Source organism: Antechinus flavipes, chromosome 2, assembly GCF_016432865.1.
Source record: "Antechinus flavipes isolate AdamAnt ecotype Samford, QLD, Australia chromosome 2, AdamAnt_v2, whole genome shotgun sequence".
Classification (NCBI taxonomy): Eukaryota; Metazoa; Chordata; class Mammalia; order Dasyuromorphia; family Dasyuridae; genus Antechinus; species Antechinus flavipes.
Genome location: NC_067399.1, coordinates 261915478 through 261935441, shown reverse-complemented (window position 1 = coordinate 261935441; position 19964 = coordinate 261915478). Strand labels below are relative to the sequence as shown.

The 19964-nt window shown below is 33.7% G+C and overlaps 3 protein-coding genes across 3 annotated transcripts; all 3 read left to right on the top strand.

Moving 5' to 3' along the window:
- The first annotated feature begins 640 nt into the window (after window positions 1–640).
- LOC127546602 (olfactory receptor 11G2-like) lies at window positions 641–1603 on the top strand. The gene has a single exon (XM_051973630.1). The coding sequence runs from the start codon at window positions 641–643 to the stop codon at window positions 1601–1603; it is 963 nt and encodes a 320-aa protein (XP_051829590.1).
- A 7531-nt stretch (window positions 1604–9134) lies between these two features.
- On the top strand, window positions 9135–10001 carry LOC127552492 (olfactory receptor 4K5-like). The gene has a single exon (XM_051982995.1). It carries the CDS (start codon window positions 9135–9137, stop codon window positions 9999–10001), a length of 867 nt encoding a protein of 288 aa, XP_051838955.1.
- An 8733-nt stretch (window positions 10002–18734) lies between these two features.
- Window positions 18735–19670, top strand: LOC127546601 (olfactory receptor 4K1-like). Its single transcript, XM_051973629.1, has one exon. The coding sequence runs from the start codon at window positions 18735–18737 to the stop codon at window positions 19668–19670; it is 936 nt and encodes a 311-aa protein (XP_051829589.1).
- Window positions 19671–19964: the final 294 nt, after the last annotated feature.

Genomic DNA, 19964 nt, shown 5'->3' with positions numbered 1-19964 from the left:
TATAAATATTTGTGCATGTGCATATATATGCATATACACTATATATATATATATATAGTGTATGAATGGATGTGTAAATATATATACCTATATGTTATGTGTTATGTATGCATACATATGGGAAGGTGAGGAAGGCAGGAAAAATAAAGTTTAAAAGTGTACAGGAGAGAACAATAATAAAACATATAGGTAAGGGAATAAAAGATGGACAGCTATGAACACTATGTATCACATTTATTATATAGGTTTCTTGAAATGGAAATTTAATGCATTATATTTTGAATCTTCTCGTGCTCTACTATGCGCATGGCAGCATTTTATTTCTGCCTTCATATTTCATTTTTAAGTTTTAAATAAATAAATATTTTTTTAAAAAGAGAAAACTTAAGTTGGGTGTCAAAGAGAACTTACATAAATAAAACATTATTTTATTTATGTAAATAAATAAAATTTATTTTTTATAAATAATTATAAATTAAATTTATAAATTTACCCACCAAAAAAATTAGTTAATGGGTTGAGAAGCAGAAATTACAATGTAGTCCCACATTGTAATATACCAAGGAATCAGAGGATTCTGTTTGTTCAAACTTTTAAGAACTTCCACAATTACCAACCCATTGTCAAGTAATAACTTTTGATGTTTTGTATAGTTTACAGGCAAGTGACTTTCTTCAACACCTACAACAGCTCCAGTAGTGTTACTGGTTTCATTCTCCTAGGATTCACCTACACTGGAGAGACACAGAAACTTTTCTTCATGCTCCTCTTGACAATTTACATTCTCACCCTCCTGGGGAATGGATCTATCATCTGTGCTGTGTTCAGGGATGTGAGAATTCACACCCCCATGTACATACTACTGGCCAACTTCTCCTTTCTAGAGATCTGTTATGTCAGTACTACTGTTCCCAATATGTTGGCCAACTTCTTCTCTGAGACCAAAGTCATCTCCTTTTCTGGATGCTTCCTCCAGTTCTATTTCTTCTTCTCTTTAGGTGCAGTAGAATGTTTTTTTCTGGCTATCATGGCATTTGATCGATATCTTGCTATCTGCCGGCCTCTACACTATCACATCATCATGACAAGACATCTCCGAATTAGCCTGGTTGTCAACTGTTGGATAATTGGATTTCTCTGGTTCCCTGTCCCCATTATCATCATCTCCCAGTTGTCTTTTTGTGGCCCCAAAATTATTGACCATATTCTATGTGACTCATCCCCAATTCTAGTACTCACCTGCACACCAGCACCTATGATGGAATTTGTCTGTTCCTTTCTGAGTTCTATGGTTCTGATTATCCCCTTCTTCTTTATCATAGGGACCTATACTCTGGTCCTGAAAGCTGTACTGAGGATACCTTCAGGAAGAGGTAGAAGAAAGGCCTTCTCTACCTGTGGTTCCCATCTTGTTGTAGTATCCCTCTTCTATGGATCTGCAATGGTGATCTATATGACTCCAAGATCTGGGCGTGAAGCAGAAACCCAGAAAATTATGACCTTATTTTATACCATGGTGACCCCATTCTTAAACCCTATCATTTATAGTCTTAGGAATAAGGAGATGAAGAATGCTCTAAGAAAAGTGCTAGGAAATAAGTAGGAAAATCTTTGTAAAAGCTAACCTTCAAGATCCAGCTAGAGTTTTAACATCCTCCAGAGGTGAAAACCTGAGAATAAGTAATATATGTGAGAAAATGGGTCATCCTCTTACTCACTCTTAGTGATCTATGAAGTCCCTTAGATTTGTTGATACTATTAACATTTATAAGTTCAAAACTTTTATTTATCTGTAGTTTTTTGAAATTATATAGAGAATTCCCATATAGAGATTCCTTAACTATGAATAGTCTCATAATTATTAGCTTTTCTGTTCACCAATAAATAGAAAAAAAGGGAAGCCTGCAAGATTATTTTTTATTTTATTTTTTAATTTTTTAATATTTTTTATTTTTATGTTTTTAATATTTTTAATATTAACATCTTTGTTTTTATAGACAGAAAATAGAAATCCTATTTTAACTACTTTTGAAAATAAACAACAAATTTATATGTTTTTTACAGAATAATATGTCATCATTCATCTTCATGTCTATTTACAATTTGTTCACAAAACTGGATGGATGACACAGAACTATATTGATTCTGATATTAAAATGTCTACTGTGACAAAGAAAATGTACTAATTCATTTTAGTTCATAAAGCAAATTTCTATTATTTCATCATGCTTTTCAATTAATAAAAAATTACAAAATAACATTGAATTTATATATTGTCCCTTCTCAACACAACCTTATTAATGATTAATGAGGGATAAACTATCCCTCCACTTAAAATGTTTTTCATACCTCTAGTCTCTGTCTTGGTGAAATACGATTTGTGATAGTTATTTCAATATCAGAAAATATATGTTGTAGATTAGATTCCTTATCTTAACTCCAGACAATTCATAAAGTTATCCTACATGTAACTTACATAAATCAAAGCTATTCTGGGTTATACACATGCACTTCATATAGAGAGATGATAAATAGATATTATTATAAATGATGAAATAGAAATAAATGAAGGTAGAAATAGATATTGTACAGAGAGAGAGAGAGAGAGAGAGAGATACATACATAAGTGTATGTTTATGTATTAAGAATGTGTAATAAGGACTGGTCAAGACCAAACCTTATGAGAATGTATAACGTATAGTTTCATGCAACATGTGGATTTTGGGCCTAGTTGCCAGTATCATAACCACATGGTGAAGAGATGGACTTAGTATTAGTTGCTGTGGTATTCAAAAATCTACGTGAAGCCACCAGGAAAATTTTAAGTATAGACCTGGGACGTATTAAAAAAAAAAAAAATTCATTGGCTTTTCCTGTATGGCTGTGTTCAAATGAATAGGTAAGGACTAAAATAAGCCACTGGTAGGTTGAAAGTAGTCTGTTTATTTCTCTGCTATTGCTTCTACCCTTTTTGTGTCTATTCTTCATGATCTTAGATTAATGAATAATAATGATATTTATAATCTTGTGAGCTCTAAAAGGTCAGTAAACACCAAATTCTAAGAGCTGAATTACATGTTAGAGTTTACAGATCAAATTCCGGTAAGGCTCTAAAAAGTAATTTTCTAAATTTTCTAAATCTATTCTAGCAGTAACTATCCATTGGCCACATCAAATTTGTAAATAACGTTAGGGTTATTCCTTTCCAAGGTAATAAGTAAGAAAGTATATATCACCCCCATCTTAGCCTGGAAAGGTGGGGAAAAGCCAGTATAAGGTAGAATTCTTTATAACTTCTATTCTTGCTATATATTTGCAAAAAAAAAAAAAATGTTCCTTTGCAAAAGCTAATCAATGTTAATTGGTTAAATGAACCTAGGGTAGTAATTACTATTGGTTAACATTGGTGAGAACATATCAGAATGGGGACTTAAACCAATATAATTAGAGAAAAGTCTCTTGAATATCTTCAAGAATATCCTTAAAATTCTGTTAAAAAGATATAACATTGAATATGTTCCATATTTATCCATTAGAGTCAGGATTGAAATAAATATTCTCAGAATTCATAAGGATAAGAAAGAAAGAGCTAGAGAGAGAGAGATCATACATATAGTGTATTTATATTACATATATGCATGTATACACTACATACATATACATACTATGTGCATCATGCAATGGAGCATAGCACTAGCAGGGAACAATGAAGAGCAAAGCTTGGTGAGGGATTCAAGCCTGATTTAAAAAAAAAAAAAAAAAGGTCCAAAAGAAAACAGAAAAATGACAAGTAGAATACATCCACAAATTTTCAGAATTGAAAGTATAAGCATTCCCTCCATACATGTGCTTATGTTTTGTACAAGTGTCTTTATGTGTGTGTGTACATGCATCTCTCACAAGTGGATACTCATGGCTTCTCTACACTTTCTATTAAATGTATGTGTTTGTGACAGCATAAGCTCAAAGTTTATGAGAAAAAAAATTACAACATCTCTTGATATACCCTTGATCCTGCCATATCTGGTTTTATCCAGGAGATTTATTCCACTATCATCCTGTCTTTCTCTAATTTTTAATCTCTCCTAATATACTAATTCCTTCCATGTTCCTTCCATGCCATCCTTAAAAAGCCTCACTAAATCCTTCTATCTCCATTGACTATCATTCCATATCTCCACTTTCTTACATTTTGGTAGCCAGAGACCAAGGAATACTCCCAAAATCTAGGGAACATGCTATTGAATCATGTAATATCTGGCATAAATTTGTAACATATTCAAATGGCAACTTGTTTTTCAAATAGCTCTCCCCCCCAAAAAAATCAGCTTTTTTTCATTATTGTGAATTTAGGATAGCAGCTATGTTTATCTTATAATTTGTCTTTTTTTTGTAAAATATTGGAATATCTTTGCCTTGTGACCTATTTAGTGTTGCTAATAAATTCTGTTACCTTGAAAGTACAGCCAGCCAGAAAAACTCCTAAAAAGTTACCACCAAAAACTTAGTATGCTAGGAAAGATTAATGAAGTATCATATTTGAAGCAATTGTCCCAATACACCCACTTTAGGCCCTCATTGGAAGAATAAGGGTTTTTTTTGGGAGGAGAGTGTTTTGTTTTGTTTTTAAGAATAGTACTAAAAACTTCTTAACAGATTCTAGGGGTTTAGAGATGAATCATTTTAAGATTGTAGGACAGAATTCTTGGGACTTGTGAATATATCCAGCCATTCTGGAGAGTGATTTGGAACTGTGCTCAAAAAGTTATCAAACTGTGCATACCCTTTGATCCAGCAGTGTTTCTACTGGGCTTATATCCCAAAGAGATACTAAAGAAGGAAAGGGACCTGTATGTGCCAAAATGTTTGTGGCAGCCCTGTTTGTAGTGGTCAGAAACTGAAAACTGAGTGGATGCCCCTCAATTGGAGAATGGCTAAGTAAATTGTGGTATATGAATGTTATAGAATGTTATTGTTCTGTAAGAAATGATCAGCAGAATGATTTCAGAAAGGCCTGGAGAGACTTACATGAACTGATGCTGAGTGAAATTTTTAGTTAGATGGTTATACACTCACCTCAGAGTGTATAATATACACTATCTAAAGTTTAATAAAGGAGATCCTCTACTGCCTTCTTTTATACAAGGGGGTTGTTTTTATTGTTATTGAGTTGCTTCCAGCATGCCTGACTGTTCATGACCTCATTGGGGGTTTTCTTGCTAGACACTAAAGTGAGTTGCCATTTCCTTCTCCAGCTCATTTTACAAATGAGGAAACTGAGCCAAATAGGGTAAAGTGACTTGCACACAGTCACACACCTAGTAGGTGAACTCAGGAAGATGCCCAGTGCTCTTTTCATTGTACCACCTAGCTTTCCTCTAAGGTATGGGGTGGGGAGGAATTGGGGTTGAGGGTTGCTTCAATTGACAGAGGAATTTTCTTTTTTTATTTTCAAAAGTTCACTGGAACTGGAGTCAGGTAGTCTGAGTTCAAATTCTGGTTCTGTTATTGATGACATGTGACTTTATTTAAGTAATTTCATCTCTCTGTGATTCATTTTCCTCATCAGTAATATGATGAAGTTGAAACAAATTGGCTGCCAAGGGCTTTTTAAATTCTTTATTCAATGATTTTATGATCCTGTCTCCTTATTCTTTGTGTATGATTAATCCACCTCATTCTCTTATACTGACATCAGAAGGGTGGTATAATGTTGGAATGGAAGAATTTGGTCTATTTGTAGTATCTTGTTTTATTCTGTGGGACAGAAATAGAGAAATAAATGCTTGCAAGACTGAAAGGTGCTCACTTTTGTTACTTTTCACTATTCTAATACCTAATAATAATAGAATTTATTTGTATAAATGTTACTGTGTATACTGTATAATACACAGTAACATTTGATTTTCACATTAATTCTGTGAAGTTAAATAATGGATTATATTTAATGACTATCACTGATATATTAGTGCTAGCTAGCTAACTAGCACTATCTTTTAGGGTATATGTGGAGATTTCTTCAGGACTAGAACATGACTGAATCCTTCCATCTAGAGGAAGTTATGCTTTAGATTTGGAGCTTCTACATGTGTCTATACTATATGATAGTATAAATGAATAGATAACTAATCCCACAAATAGCATGTTGGTGAGAGCAAGTATGTAGGTGGGGTCGGAAAATGACTGTATTTCATGATTAAAATTGAATTGTTCTTTAGAATCGGTAGATAGAATAAAGCTTTTTTACTTGGGATTCATAGACTTGCCTTTTCAAAATACTTTTTAAAAATTTTAAAGGCTATTTCATTATAATTGACTTCCTTAATAATCCAATATATTTTTAATGCAATCAAAAACCTTATCACAAATAGTTGGACACAACTGAGAAAAAAAGTCTGATAAAATCAGACAACCAAAGATCCATGATATAAAAAAGATTAAAGACTCCTACATGCCACCCCTTAAATCTTGTAATTAAGACATTGAGACCCCAAAAGATTAAGTAATTTTCCCAAAATCATCTAGGGGAATAAGCATTAGAATGAGAATTTGGATGTGCATCCTCACTCTTGAGCCATCTTTTTTAGGCTTCTTTTCATGAAGAAAAAATACCTCCAAACAATTCTTTTTCCCTTAAATATTCCATGTCCTTAGATTATGTTTCTGACAAAAAAGTAAGCAGAAAAGAGATTAATTTAACTTCCTAATAATGATAAGAGAAGTGATATTTGAGACAAACCTTCTTGTTGTCCCCTGTATTTTGAAACAAAAGCAGGTATTTTTCATGAATGATAGGACCTGAGTCCTGTGGTTCAATTATAGTCATTTCATTTTCTTTTTATCTCTGTCCCCTTCATTTCTCCTCTTCCTCTTTCTTCTTTCCTCCTTCCTATCTCTCTCCTCCCTTTCCTTCTCCTTCTCCCTTTTCCCCTCTTTCTCCCATTCTCTGTCTCCCCATCTCTGTGGATGTATCTTTTTCTCCCCCACTCTCTTTCTCTCTGTCTCTCTTTGTCTCCCTCTCTCTCTGTAAGTCTCTCTTTCTCTCTCTCACCCTCTTCCTCTGTCTCTAGTCTCCCCTCTCTCTTTTTCTCCTTTCTCTCCCTCTGTCTCCTCTTTTCCCCTTTTTTCCCTCTTCTCCTCTCCTTTTCTTTCATCTCCTCTCCTCTCTCCTGTACTCTCCTTTTCTTTCCTTCTCTCTCTCTTTCTCTCTCTCTCTCTCTCTCTGTCTCTCTCTCTCTCTTCCTCCCTCCCTCCTTCCCTTCTTCACTTCCTTTTTCCTTCCTTCCCTCCTCTCTCTTTCATCTCCTTCTCTCCATCTCTCTTTTTCCTTCTCTTTTTCCCTCTCCATCTCCATCTCCCTCCTTCCCACTCCTCCATAAACATAACTGAACAAGAAGGCCAAATAGGATAGACCTACTTATACATCTTCCTGCTGATGTTGTATAGATTTGATTGTCAGTACATGATAGGCATCAGATCTGCACAATTTAGTCATTTAAATGGAAAAAAAGATATCATGCCATCACTTTCTATTCTGTGGCTCACCTTTTGAAAATCTTGGAAGATTTCATTATTTGGGTAAATGTTGTAAATGTCTGGTTCGGATGACTAATGTAGAATTATTAAATGTGGTTTTATCCCTAGAATCACATTAGAGAAGTAAAAAATGTACTATCATGCATATGGAATATGGATATAGAAATCACCAGAGGGCATTTCTAAATAGTGCCTACTTAAATGTAATTGTACTGTAAGTATATGTGGGAAGATGATATAAAATAAAGTTAAAATATAGGGTAGTAAATATTATGAAGGATTCCAAACTTTAGAAAAAAAATTAGAAAGCTAGTGAAGGTTTTTGTGTAGAAAATGTGAACTTCACTCAAGAAGAACATAAACTCCTTGAAATTTGGGGTTTCTTTGTTGTTTTCCACTAGTGTGTGCATGTGTATACGTGCATAATATGCACATATATATGAATCTACAGATATTCATACATATTCATACATATGCATGTATGTGTGTGCATATTAGCACAAATCTATATTTTTTTTTGTTCAAGGGAATTTCCATTGTGAAAACTGCTTTTATCAATTCACATTATTTAAGGTATAATATTAAAGATATTCTTTTTTAAAAAGTTGATGGATTTCCCCATGTTCAAACAATTAGCATGACTCAATAGTGGGACTTGAACATCAGTCTTCCTGGCTCTAAAATCAATACTACACCCTGCAGAGGCAAGATATATATGTATATATGTATATGTATGTTTATATTTACACATATCTATATATAGTATTATATGTAATAAGAGTCTAATAAATTGTTGGAATCCTTACTAACTGCTAACTAATTAGAGTTGATCTAATCTTACAAGAAGATGTTTTGGCCAGAACCTGAAACAAGGTACTAAGTAGAACTAATTAAGACAAGGCTTGTGTCCACACCTTTACTCATTGGAGTCCACAAGTATGCTAGCTTCACAAAGTACACTTTCTAACTTCAAGGGAGTCCACACCTCCCTTAAAGCTTATTGGGCCAGAGAGCACTATGGGAGAAAACCCATAATCCCATTCTCTCAGAAGAGGCAGATAAAAGGCCAGCGATGGCAGATCTATGGCAGAATACATTTTTTCCTCTTGGCTGGCTGATCGCGCTGGACTCGAGAGGAACGACTCTGGTGCAGAGAACACTTTGACGAATTTCAGTGGAGCTACGCCAGAAGCCCTCTCTCCGCGGCAAGTTGGTGGCTGGGCTCCCCAGAAGGAGATAAGAGAGACCTTCCATCTCTGTCTTGGTTGGAGGCAAAAGAAAGCAGAGGCAGAGGCTGAAGGACAGAACCTTTGGATTTGGAGACATCCGAAGGGCTCCAAGCCTCTAAACTGGCTTTGCCCTGAGAAGAACAGGAACTCCAACATTTGAACTCATAACAATAAATGTTTCATAAAATGAATTAAATTATACTAAATAGTGATAAATATATTTGTGCATAATTAGTATTAATCTGAACACTGCATGAAGATATTGGAGGGAAGAGAAAATGAAAGCAATATATTGTTTTCATTCATTTTGATTCCCTCTTATTCCTCCTGTCTTAAGGTTATCTCTAAGCAGCTCTGGCACCTGTGTCCATGGATGGAGCTAATTCCTCTGTTGTGTCTGAATTTGTGCTACTGGGGCTCTCCAGTTCTCGAGAACTTCAGCTTTTCATTTTTGTTTTCTTCTCCCTGTTGTATGGGATGATTATCCTGGGCAATCTTCTCATCATGGTTATAGTGACCTCTGATGCTTGCCTGCACTCTCCCATGTACTTCCTGCTGGGAAATCTGTCCTTTATTGATATCTGTCAGTCCTCTTTTGCTACCCCAAAGATGATTGCAGACTTTCTGAATGAACACAAGGCTATATCCTTCAATGGCTGTATAGTCCAGATTTTCTTTGTTCATCTCTTCACTGGTGGCGAGATGGTGCCGCTGGTCTCCATGGCCTATGATAGATATGTGGCCATCTGTAAACCTCTACATTATGTGACCATCATGAACCAGCAGGTCTGTATTACCTTAATGTTAGCCTCCTGGACTGTTGGGTTTGTGCACACCATAAGTCAATTGTCATTTACTGTGAATTTGCCTTTTTGTGGACCTAATGTGGTGGACAGCTTTTTCTGTGACCTTCCCAGAGTGACCAAGTTTGCCTGCCTTGACTCCTATACCATAGAGATATTAATTATGGCCAACAGTGGGATTCTTTCCTTAAGTACTTTCTTCCTTTTGTCCATTTCATATGTAGTCATTCTGGTCACTGTTCGGTATAAGTCTTCTGCTGCAATGACTAAGGCATTTTCCACATTGAGTGCTCACATAATGGTTGTGATCTTATTCTTTGGGCCCTGTATCTTTATTTATGTGTGGCCTTTCACCACCTACCCAGTAGATAAAGTCCTTGCCATATTTTACACCATTTTCACCCTATCTTGGACCCTTTTATTTACACATTAAGGAACAAAGATATGAAGGTTGTCATGAAGAAACTTGTGACTCGAAAACTGAAGCCCAAGATTTCTGAGATATCCATCATGATGAGACCTTCTCTGTATTAAAAACATACATCCTCTAAAGTTAGCTCTGTGCAACCCCTACTATATTTTTCAATTATTATTACTACTTTTCACCCTTAAAAGATAGATATGTGCTGGGGGGGAGACAGTATCATAACTCATGGAATGTTGAAATTTAAAGGAACCATAAACATCTATTTTAATGCCCTAAGTTTACAGATAAGGAAATGAAAGTCAACAAAGGAAAAGTGACTTCAACAACAAAACAATAAACAAGCACTAAGTTAAACTCTGGGAAAGATTTCTTAACATGGCATTCACTAATGTAAAAATATACTTTGATAACTATAATTCAATATAACTGACTGTAATCCTATATTATTGTGATCGTTTATATTTTATTTTATGCATTTAAAAATATTATTCTCAGAAGTGGTCTGTAGACTTCACCAAATAGTTGAACAGATCTATCTGTTCAAAACATGTTCAAAAGATGTAAATTGAAAAAATAAAGCAGTCTCTATTCACTAGAAACAGCAAAAGGCTATGATGACAATTATAGAGAATTAATGGAGGAAGATGATAAGAAACTAGACTAGAAAAGGCAATGAGACAAAATTGAGGAAAGTTTTGGATTATATGGCAAGCAAATGGTACATCTGAAATTCAAATTTTCTCATGACTCTAAATTTAGTTTTCTTCCTCTTTATAATGCAATAGTCATAAGCATCAATTTTTTCTTTTTTTTATACACAAGCGGACAGAAATAAGCTAAGTGTTACAATGGCCAGAGAAGAATCCTACCTCTAACACTCACTGGCTTAAGAGACTCTATTTATTTAATGTTTCTCAGGTTCAGTTTTTTATTGGTGGTATAATAATCAAACCTACCTGACAAGTTTTTGTGAGGATAAAATGAATGGATATATTTTATGCTCTTTACTAACCAAAAAATATTGTACAAATGTTAGCTGTTATTATTATTTTTGGCAAGATAATTGGGATTAAGTGGCTTGTCCACAGTCATATAGCTAGTATGGGTCAAGTGTCTGAGTCTGGATTTGAATTTAGGTCCTTCTGACTTCAGGCCCAATGAAGGGCTTGTGCCACTGTGCCACCTAGCTGCTCTGATGTTAGCTGTTATAAGTGAATTTATTTTTTTTCCCTGTACTAGGGAGTATCCACAGAAAACGATGGTCTGTTGGCCTGGCTATACATTGATTATTTATATCTCACATGGACTTACTGTTAGGTAATTAAAAACAATTACTGAACTTGGATTCAGAGAGATCTGGGTTTGAATTCAACCTCTGATAACCTATGTTAACAATCAAGTAATTGGATTTCCCTTGAGTCTCAGTTTCCTCATTTGTAACAGGTACAAAAAATTTTCATGTTACCTTTCAAAACTCATGATGATTATGCAAAATGCTATATGTATTTACATTAGAAAAAAAGCTTTATAAAAAGTGGTGTTTTGCAAATATAATGCATTTCTATCATTTTTCTTTTTTCTTATATAGTGGATAGAGTACTGGATTTGGATTCAAGAAGACCAGAGTTCAAATGTGATTTCAGACATCTAGTAGTTATATGATCCTGGATAAGTCACTTATCCCTTTTTGCCTTAATCTACTAGAGAAGAAAATGGTAAATCATTCCAAAAATTTTGCCAAATAAAACTCATAGATAATATATATGGTCCGTGATGTCACAAATAATTTGATAATAATTTGTTTTGTTGAACAAGTGAACAACAATTTATAAACTGGAACACATTAAGAAGAATGTAATTAGAATGGGGAATGATGAAGAAACCATATTGTGATAAAATACTCCACTGGTTTCATTAATGTGTATCTCCCCTCCAAAAATGCAGATTGCAACCCATCCATGCCTGTTCATTGTTTGTAATCCCAATCTGTGTCCTTTCATTATTTCTCTTCAAGTGATTAATCAAAAATGAAGATGAAAATATAGAAATGTAATCTGGTTAATATATATCTTATTATATGCATAGTTGGTTGGAAAATTGTACCCCAGAAAATAGTGTTGATTAATAAACAGAATAGTAAAAATAAGTTGATTTTTTTTCTTCTCATATTTGTGTTGTCCTTTTTGTCCTTGCTAAAAATTGGATCTAGAAGGATAAAGTTACCTTTAAACAGAAAACTATTAATATCTTCTTAGAAAATAACACTATATTGTTGCAGGGCTTTCATCTTTTTCTATAGAAATGTTGTGATATAATAGATATAGTAGAAAGAATGCTGGGCTAGGAATCAAGGGAACTGGGTTAGAATTATAAATCCTGGAAAAATCAGTTGACATTTCTGAGCCTTAGTTTCCTTATCTATTAAATGAGGATAATTCTACCTAACTCACATTTGACAAATTATAAAGTACTATTTTTATCCTTATGTTTTTCAATTGATCAGTGGACATGTTTTTTTAAATGGAAATATTCATTCTTCATTTTTTGGTTTAGTGATATTTTGACACCCCCCCCCCCAAAAAAAAAGAGCAATAGTGTGGGGGAGGGGGTATGTGTATGGGTGATTCTGTAATTATTTATCTGGAAGAAGTCAAGAGTTAGCAGAATAAGATAATTATTCTGACTTTAATTTTTTTCTTTATTTCTAGTGTAGTGCTAACACTAACTGACAAAAATAACCCTTACCTTTTTTGTCCCTTAGAAAGTTACTTTGCATAATTTCATAATTCCCACTGCAGGATGATTCTCCTAAGGAGGACTATATGTCCACAGTATAAAGAATTGTGTAGTTACTTGATAGAGTGTAGTGTGTTGCTACTTCACTCCCAAGGGGCTTTAGTATAGCAGAGTGAACTATAGGAAATAGATTTTAAAATGCATTAAACCTTTTTTTGGTTTAGAATATTGCATGATTTCCAGTGTGGAAATACTTATATTAAACACAAATATTTAGAAACAAATTAAAAGACATCAATCAGAAAGAAAGAAAAACCAAAGGACTGAAAGGCAAGATTTTTGAAAACGTAAGTACATATATTGGAATTCTATGTCTGTTTATGTGCCTGATTTAAGAATGTGCCAATAGTCTTCAAACCCTGAACTCCTTTCTCTAAAAGGGCAATTTGGTAGTCATGAGGCTTGAGATTTGAGGTCTGTTTGAAGAGTGCTGGTGGGGGTTCTCTGTCTTCTTGAGACCATTAATGACACTTTCCTTTTCCTGTGGCCCTATTCTCATAATTTGAATAAATTAAAGATATCCTTGGTAAGGAAAAAAAAAAAAGCAAAACATGCTGATATACTAAGACCAAAGGAAAAGAGTATCAAAGCCATTTTGCTTCTTTCCTTCCATTTCATTCCCTGGATTTTTATTTCAGAACTTCATTAATGACTAGACATCTGGAATTTTAGAGGGGACACTGTGAAAATGCAAAGACTGGCTTAGGTGAGGAAGAATGGTGTGATGAGCAGAACAAAAGGCTTGAGTATTTTGCATTGAATTTTTGCTCTAATATTTAGACAAGTTGTTTCTTCTCTGTGAACCTTATTTGTAAAAAATTATCATAAAACTAATAAATTTTTATTAGGTATCTACTATGTGCTAGGCACTGTGCCAATTGCTAGAGAATAAACATTAGAATAATGCTTGTGCTTACTTCCCAGATTATTGTGAGAATGAAAAGCATCATATTATGCATGTAAAGTTCTTTGTAAATTTGCAAGCACTATGGAAATGTAAAGCTATTCTTGCTGAAGGAGGTGAAATTTCTATTTTTTTCTCCATCCAAACATCAAAGGATAATTGTAATTCAAGTCAAGAGAAAAAATTCTTATATAATAAGTATCCCCAACTCTTTATGAATACAACTCAATGGAAGAACCCAATGGGAGTTGGAAAGTAAAGCTGAAAATTTACCTTAAAGCCCATTTTACATGGAGAAACAATGAGATTGTTACTTACCCTAGGTCACATAGGTCAAAAGAAGTCAAAGTCAAATCCTTTGACTCCACCTCCAATATATATTCTACTGTACCACACTGCCATCTTCACTTCTTTTAGATTAGATTTAGTCTCAATATCACAGTGAAGTAACAATTCACTTCAGATTGAAAGACTCTGAGTATTTAAGTACTATTGAGAAATTTCCTTATTCCTAAAGTGTTCTAAAAATAATAAGCTATGATGACTAGGAAACAACTTCATTTTAAAGAAAATCAAGGTGCCCTACATGAGTTTTTCAATATTTATATACTACTATTATACAACAATATTCTTTTTCTTAGAAAAATGTTGTGAAAGCAATGGAAATGACCATCACTGATTTTTTCTTATCTCAGATAAGGAAATTAATAGAAAGATTAAATAACTTCATGATAATTGCAAAAAAAAATCAATGGCAAAGCCTCTTATATGTAATTATTAGCATATAACTACAAATTATTTAATATACATTCTTTTCTTTGTACATCAGAAATCTTGTGAGTTAAATAGCCCATAATTCTTACCTCATTTTATAGTTGAAGCAACTAAGGCTCAAAGACTTACTTATTGTCACATTGTAAATATGGCAGAATCTAAACTCAGGTTTTTCTGACTCAAAATCAGACACTCTGCTCATTAACAATGCTCTGTTAGAACCACATCAGTACAGTCAGATCTACTGGGCTGATTGCCCATCATTAGCAGTTGACAGTCATTTGTGAAACTCTCCAGCATGTTAGTGCAAAGTAAACAGAAATTTGCTGCAAAAAGGAAAATGGAAGCTAGAAGACATTCAAAATTTCTAGTATGGGAGATACTAGAGCTATTAAAGCTGAGGTGTATAGAAGAATATGTACTAATGTTAACAATAATTTTCACTTTCCTGTAACAACTCCTTTTTATTGTCCTTATCTTTTTCTTCCATGTCTCTTTCCTTTTATTCTTGTTTCAAATTCCTCCCTTTCCTTCTCATTGTTGCTCTGATATTGGTATAAACATGATATAAGAAATTCCACTTGTTTCATGATTTCCAAAGTTAAATCTTTCATATTGCTTTCAAAGATTAAAACAAAAATCTTTTACTCTAGGGATTTCTTCCTTCTTATCATTCCTAGTACTTTGTTTTTAGAGATGTAATACTCTCCTAGATTAACTTCAGAATTCAGTAAATAGAATTTGATCTGACTCCCCAAGGTCTGAACTCCATTTTTTGGACCAATACCACTATTATCTCATTAAACTCTCACTATATTTAACAGAATTCATGGCATCATTGATTTAGAACTAAAAGTTACTTTAGGTCATCTTTTCCATTCCCCTCATCTTGCAGATCAGAAATGGAAACTCCCTTAAATGATTGGACCCAGGACAACTTTTTTTTTTAATCAGCATTTTCCCTTCACAGTGATAAAATATTGTCAACCACCATACTGGTGTTAGACAGGAATCTCTGAATATTAGTGTTATATTTCAACTCAGCACTTTCAAATTTAATATGTATATTCCTAAAAAAACTGCTGTCTTTAATGGTAATTTAGTTTATATTAATATTTCAATATAGCTACATGCTCTAGGCATATTTATGGAGAAAAGAGAGGTGAGAAAGAGAAAATAAAGTGAGAAAACAGATGGAAATTGATGAGTGGGGGAGTATGGGTAGCTGAAAGAGTCCTGCTCAGGGAATTAGAATGCCTGGGTTTAAATCCCAACTTGATCACTAAATGGCTATGGGGCCTTGAAGAAACTATTTAATATTAGGAATTAAGTGATGATCACTTTCATCCCTGTCACAATATGTTTCTTACAACAGACATGTAGTTTTGTGATAGGAGCAATACCTTTTAAGAATCATGTAGGATTTCTTGATTTTCTTTAGAGTTCAGGAGCTTCCTTGTCAAGATATCTTCATGGATAAGGAAATGACTAGATAGGTTTTATACACCTGGATTCTTCCAATATGAAGTTAAATGATGACTTTAGTTTTCTGATCTCTAAAATGTGTATTGTATTTGGGGAAGAACAGGCTGATTTTTTATAAGGTCATATAAATAAAAAATATTTAACAAAACATATATTGATGTTCAGAATAATTGCACATGTCTAACCTCTATCAGATTTCATGCTATCTAGGGAATGGGAAGGGGAGAAGGAAGAAGAAACATATTCAATACAAGGTTTTGCAAAGGTCATTGTTGAAAACTATCTTTGTATGTATTTAGAAAAATTAAAAAATTAAATTAAATATTGAACACTATTAAGTCTGCATAATTGAGCAAGATACATAAGCTAGATAAAATACAGTCTTTCTCCTTGTGGAATATATAATTCAGAGGGGATAATAAGACTATGATACATTTGATGTTAATGCATAAGAATGTATGATAGGTTCATTAGAGAAATATTTTTAAAATGCCAGGGGAAGTCAAAGTAGAAAGCTTTTATAAAAAGGGTGATTTGGGAAAACAGGCATTTGAATTTAGGTTTAAAGGCTGGGTGGAAATTCAACAGATGATGAAAGGGAGGGAGGATATTTCAGTCACAAAGAACAATATGAGAAAATGCATAAAGGTGGAAAAGCATGAATTTGTTTGGGATTCCACAGGTAGTCTTTTGGACTGGAGGATATAGTGTGCAATAGGGAATTATATTGACAAAGGTGAATAGTAATGTCAGATTGTGAAAAGGCCTTGATTGATGGACAAAAGACTTGGAACTTTACTTGAGAAATAATAGGGAGCTACTGAAAATATCAAGCAGAGGGATGATATAATGAGATCTATAGGAAATTATTCTGGCAGTGATATGAAAAATGGATTGGGAGGATGATAAAGTGGAAGCAAAAATTCCTCCCTGGAAGCTATAACAATGATGGAGCTAGTTGTTAATGAAGAACTATGCTTAATGAAAGAAGTAGAACTAGAGAAGATGATGATACAAGAAATAGTAAGAAGGTAGAATTGATAGAAATGGATTATTTATTGGATATGAAAAATGAAAGGAAAGGAATAAAGCAAAATAATTGATCTGGACAGAAATAGTGAAATCAGAAAGAAGAACAATCTTAGGGGGAGGAAAAATAGTAAATTCACTTTGGGACATGTCATTTGAGATGCTGATAGGACTTCTCATGTGGGCAGTGTGAGATGACAGTTTCTTAAAGGAAAGTTCAGGGTCTAACATATAGATATGGGATTCTGGTTTATAGATAGTAATTAAAGCTAAGAATATTAATTAAACTGAAAAGAGAGAGATGAGAAAAACGATCAAAAAAGAACTTTGGTGAATACTGGTGTTAAAGAATCAGGAAGAGAGCAAGTCAGCAAATGAAACAGAGAACAAGAATGCTTTTACAGACATTGGAGGAATGTAGGAAAATTTAGTGTTTCTGAAATCAAAAAAGAATGTGGGAAAAAAGGAGTGGCTATAAGTGTATGCTAAAGTCAACTTGTCAAGGAGGATACTAGGGTGAATTTTGCTTAATCCTCATGAATAAAATAAAAAAACTCATCTTAGAAAATTTATACGATCTCTCCAGCATATAGTCTCTTTCTCCTTCATTCTACCTTGTCTATGGTAGTATGGTATAAAGGAAAAAACAAATAAACAAACCCTGGATTTAAAATTTGAAGATTTAGGCTTGTGTTACTGCTTAGACATTTACTTTGTGAGTGGTTTAGGCTTAATCAGTTATTCTTTGTTTTCTTAAGGTCTTTCAGGGCAGATACTATTCCATCTGCATTGCTTAGTGCCTTAGTGCCTAGTACCACTACTGGAATATAATTGATGCTTTAATAAATGCTTATTTAATCATTTATTCATTCATTCATGAAAATACTTGCTATAAACCCCCAGCAGGATTTTTTAAAGTTATATTGAAATGATCATTATAAGTGGTAAAAGACTATATAAAAAAGCTATCGTGTTAACTAATTGTCCTAAAAATCATTCTCCTCACAATACCCCATATTCCAAATAAAATAAAACTTCATTTATTCAGACTGGTTTTCAAAACCTTTCACAATATGATTCTAGTCCTCTGAATCTTACTCTTGCTACTCCCTGGGTTGACCCTTTCTATTCTAGTCGGACTGGTCTACTAAACATACTTTTCCACAGTTCCTTGTTTTTACTCTCATTCATATAATTTCCTATTTCTGAAATGCTTTACCCTTCTTAACTGCATATTCAAACCTTTTCATTGTTCTATAAGCCAGGCCAAGTTTTATTTCTTCTGTGAAGCTTCTTTACCATTGTACCCTAAAATGAATTATTTTAGATTTTTATTTACCATTCATTTGTCATATGTATATGTAATATACATATATATTCCATATAATTTATCTTTTTAATGTATATATCTCAATTCCACTTTAATATGTCTACTAGAGTATACTTAGGGTTGGGAAGAGGAAAAATAGAGGAAATAATCATCTACTATTATATTGTGTATACTGAGCATGTAGAGTGTCTAGTAGGGTATTATAGAATATAATAGAATATTGTCCTCTATATGTAATAGAAAGCTCAAACTGCTTATTTATTAATATTGCAAATAGTTTTATTATAAATGCATAAAATTGCAAAGAAACTATTTACTTGTATAAAAGAATCAGATTGTTTGTAATGGAAATCATTATGCAATCAATTAATTTTTTCTTTTCTGATTTTCTTTAGGTGATAACAACTTATAAACTGAATAAATGGCTGGAGAAAATCAGTCCATGGTGTCTGAATTTGTACTGCTGGGCCTCTCTAATTCTCGGGAAGTTCAGTTTTTTTTCTTTGTGATCTTCACCATAGTCTATGTGGCATCTGTGCTGGGCAACATTATCATCATCCTCACCATTGCCTCTGATTCCCATTTGAACTCTCCTATGTACTTCCTGCTTAGCAACCTCTCTTTCATTGACATCTGTCAGTCCAGTTTTGCCACACCCAAGATGATTGCTGATTTTCTTGTTGAGCACAAGACTATCTCCTTTGAGGGTTGCATGGCCCAGATCTTCCTTCTTCATAGTTTTGTTGGAAGTGAGATGATTTTGTTGGTAGCAATGGCCTATGATAGATTTGTAGCCATCTGTAAACCTCTGCATTATAGTACTATTATGAATCGAAGACTCTGCATAATTTTTGTGGCTTTGTCTTGGACTGTGGGGATTCTTCACTCTGTGAGTCATTTGGCCTTTACAGTAGAACTACCATTTTGTGGGCCTAATGAGGTAGACAGTTTTTTTTGTGACCTTCCCATGGTGATTGAATTAGCCTGCAAGGATACTTATGAAATGGAGATTATGACACTAATCAACAGTGGCCTGATCTCTCTGAGCTGTTTTCTGGCCTTAATTATTTCTTATACTGTTATATTAGTCACTGTCCGGAGCCGTTCCTCAAGCGGTTCCTCCAAGGCCCTCTCCACCTTAACAGCTCATATCACAGTTGTAATTCTTTTCTTTGGGCCATGCATCTACTTCTATATCTGGCCATTTAGCAGACTCTCTATAGATAAATTTCTTTCTGTCTTTTATACTGTTTGTACTCCTCTCTTGAACCCCATTATCTATTCCCTTAGGAATGAAGATGTTAAGTCTGCCATGAGGAAATTAAAGAGTCGGTATCTCAATTCCTGGAAATATTAGATGACCACCATGTCAGAGAAGCTTCCTGAGACACATTCTCATAGAATCTAATCATAGAAGTTAGCTACTGAATTAGGTTGTTTTCTTTATTATTATCCTAAAATGTGAAAAAAGTTGGATGAAATTTGTTCCTCATTTCATCTGATAATGAGGATTAATTATGATGATATGATTTTGACTAATAAGAACTTAATCTAAAATAGAATATATTGATTATGATAAATTATCAAGTTCCTCCCTTTTGCACAATTGGAAATGTGGAAGGTATTTGCCCTTCAAGTGGAGAATAAAGAG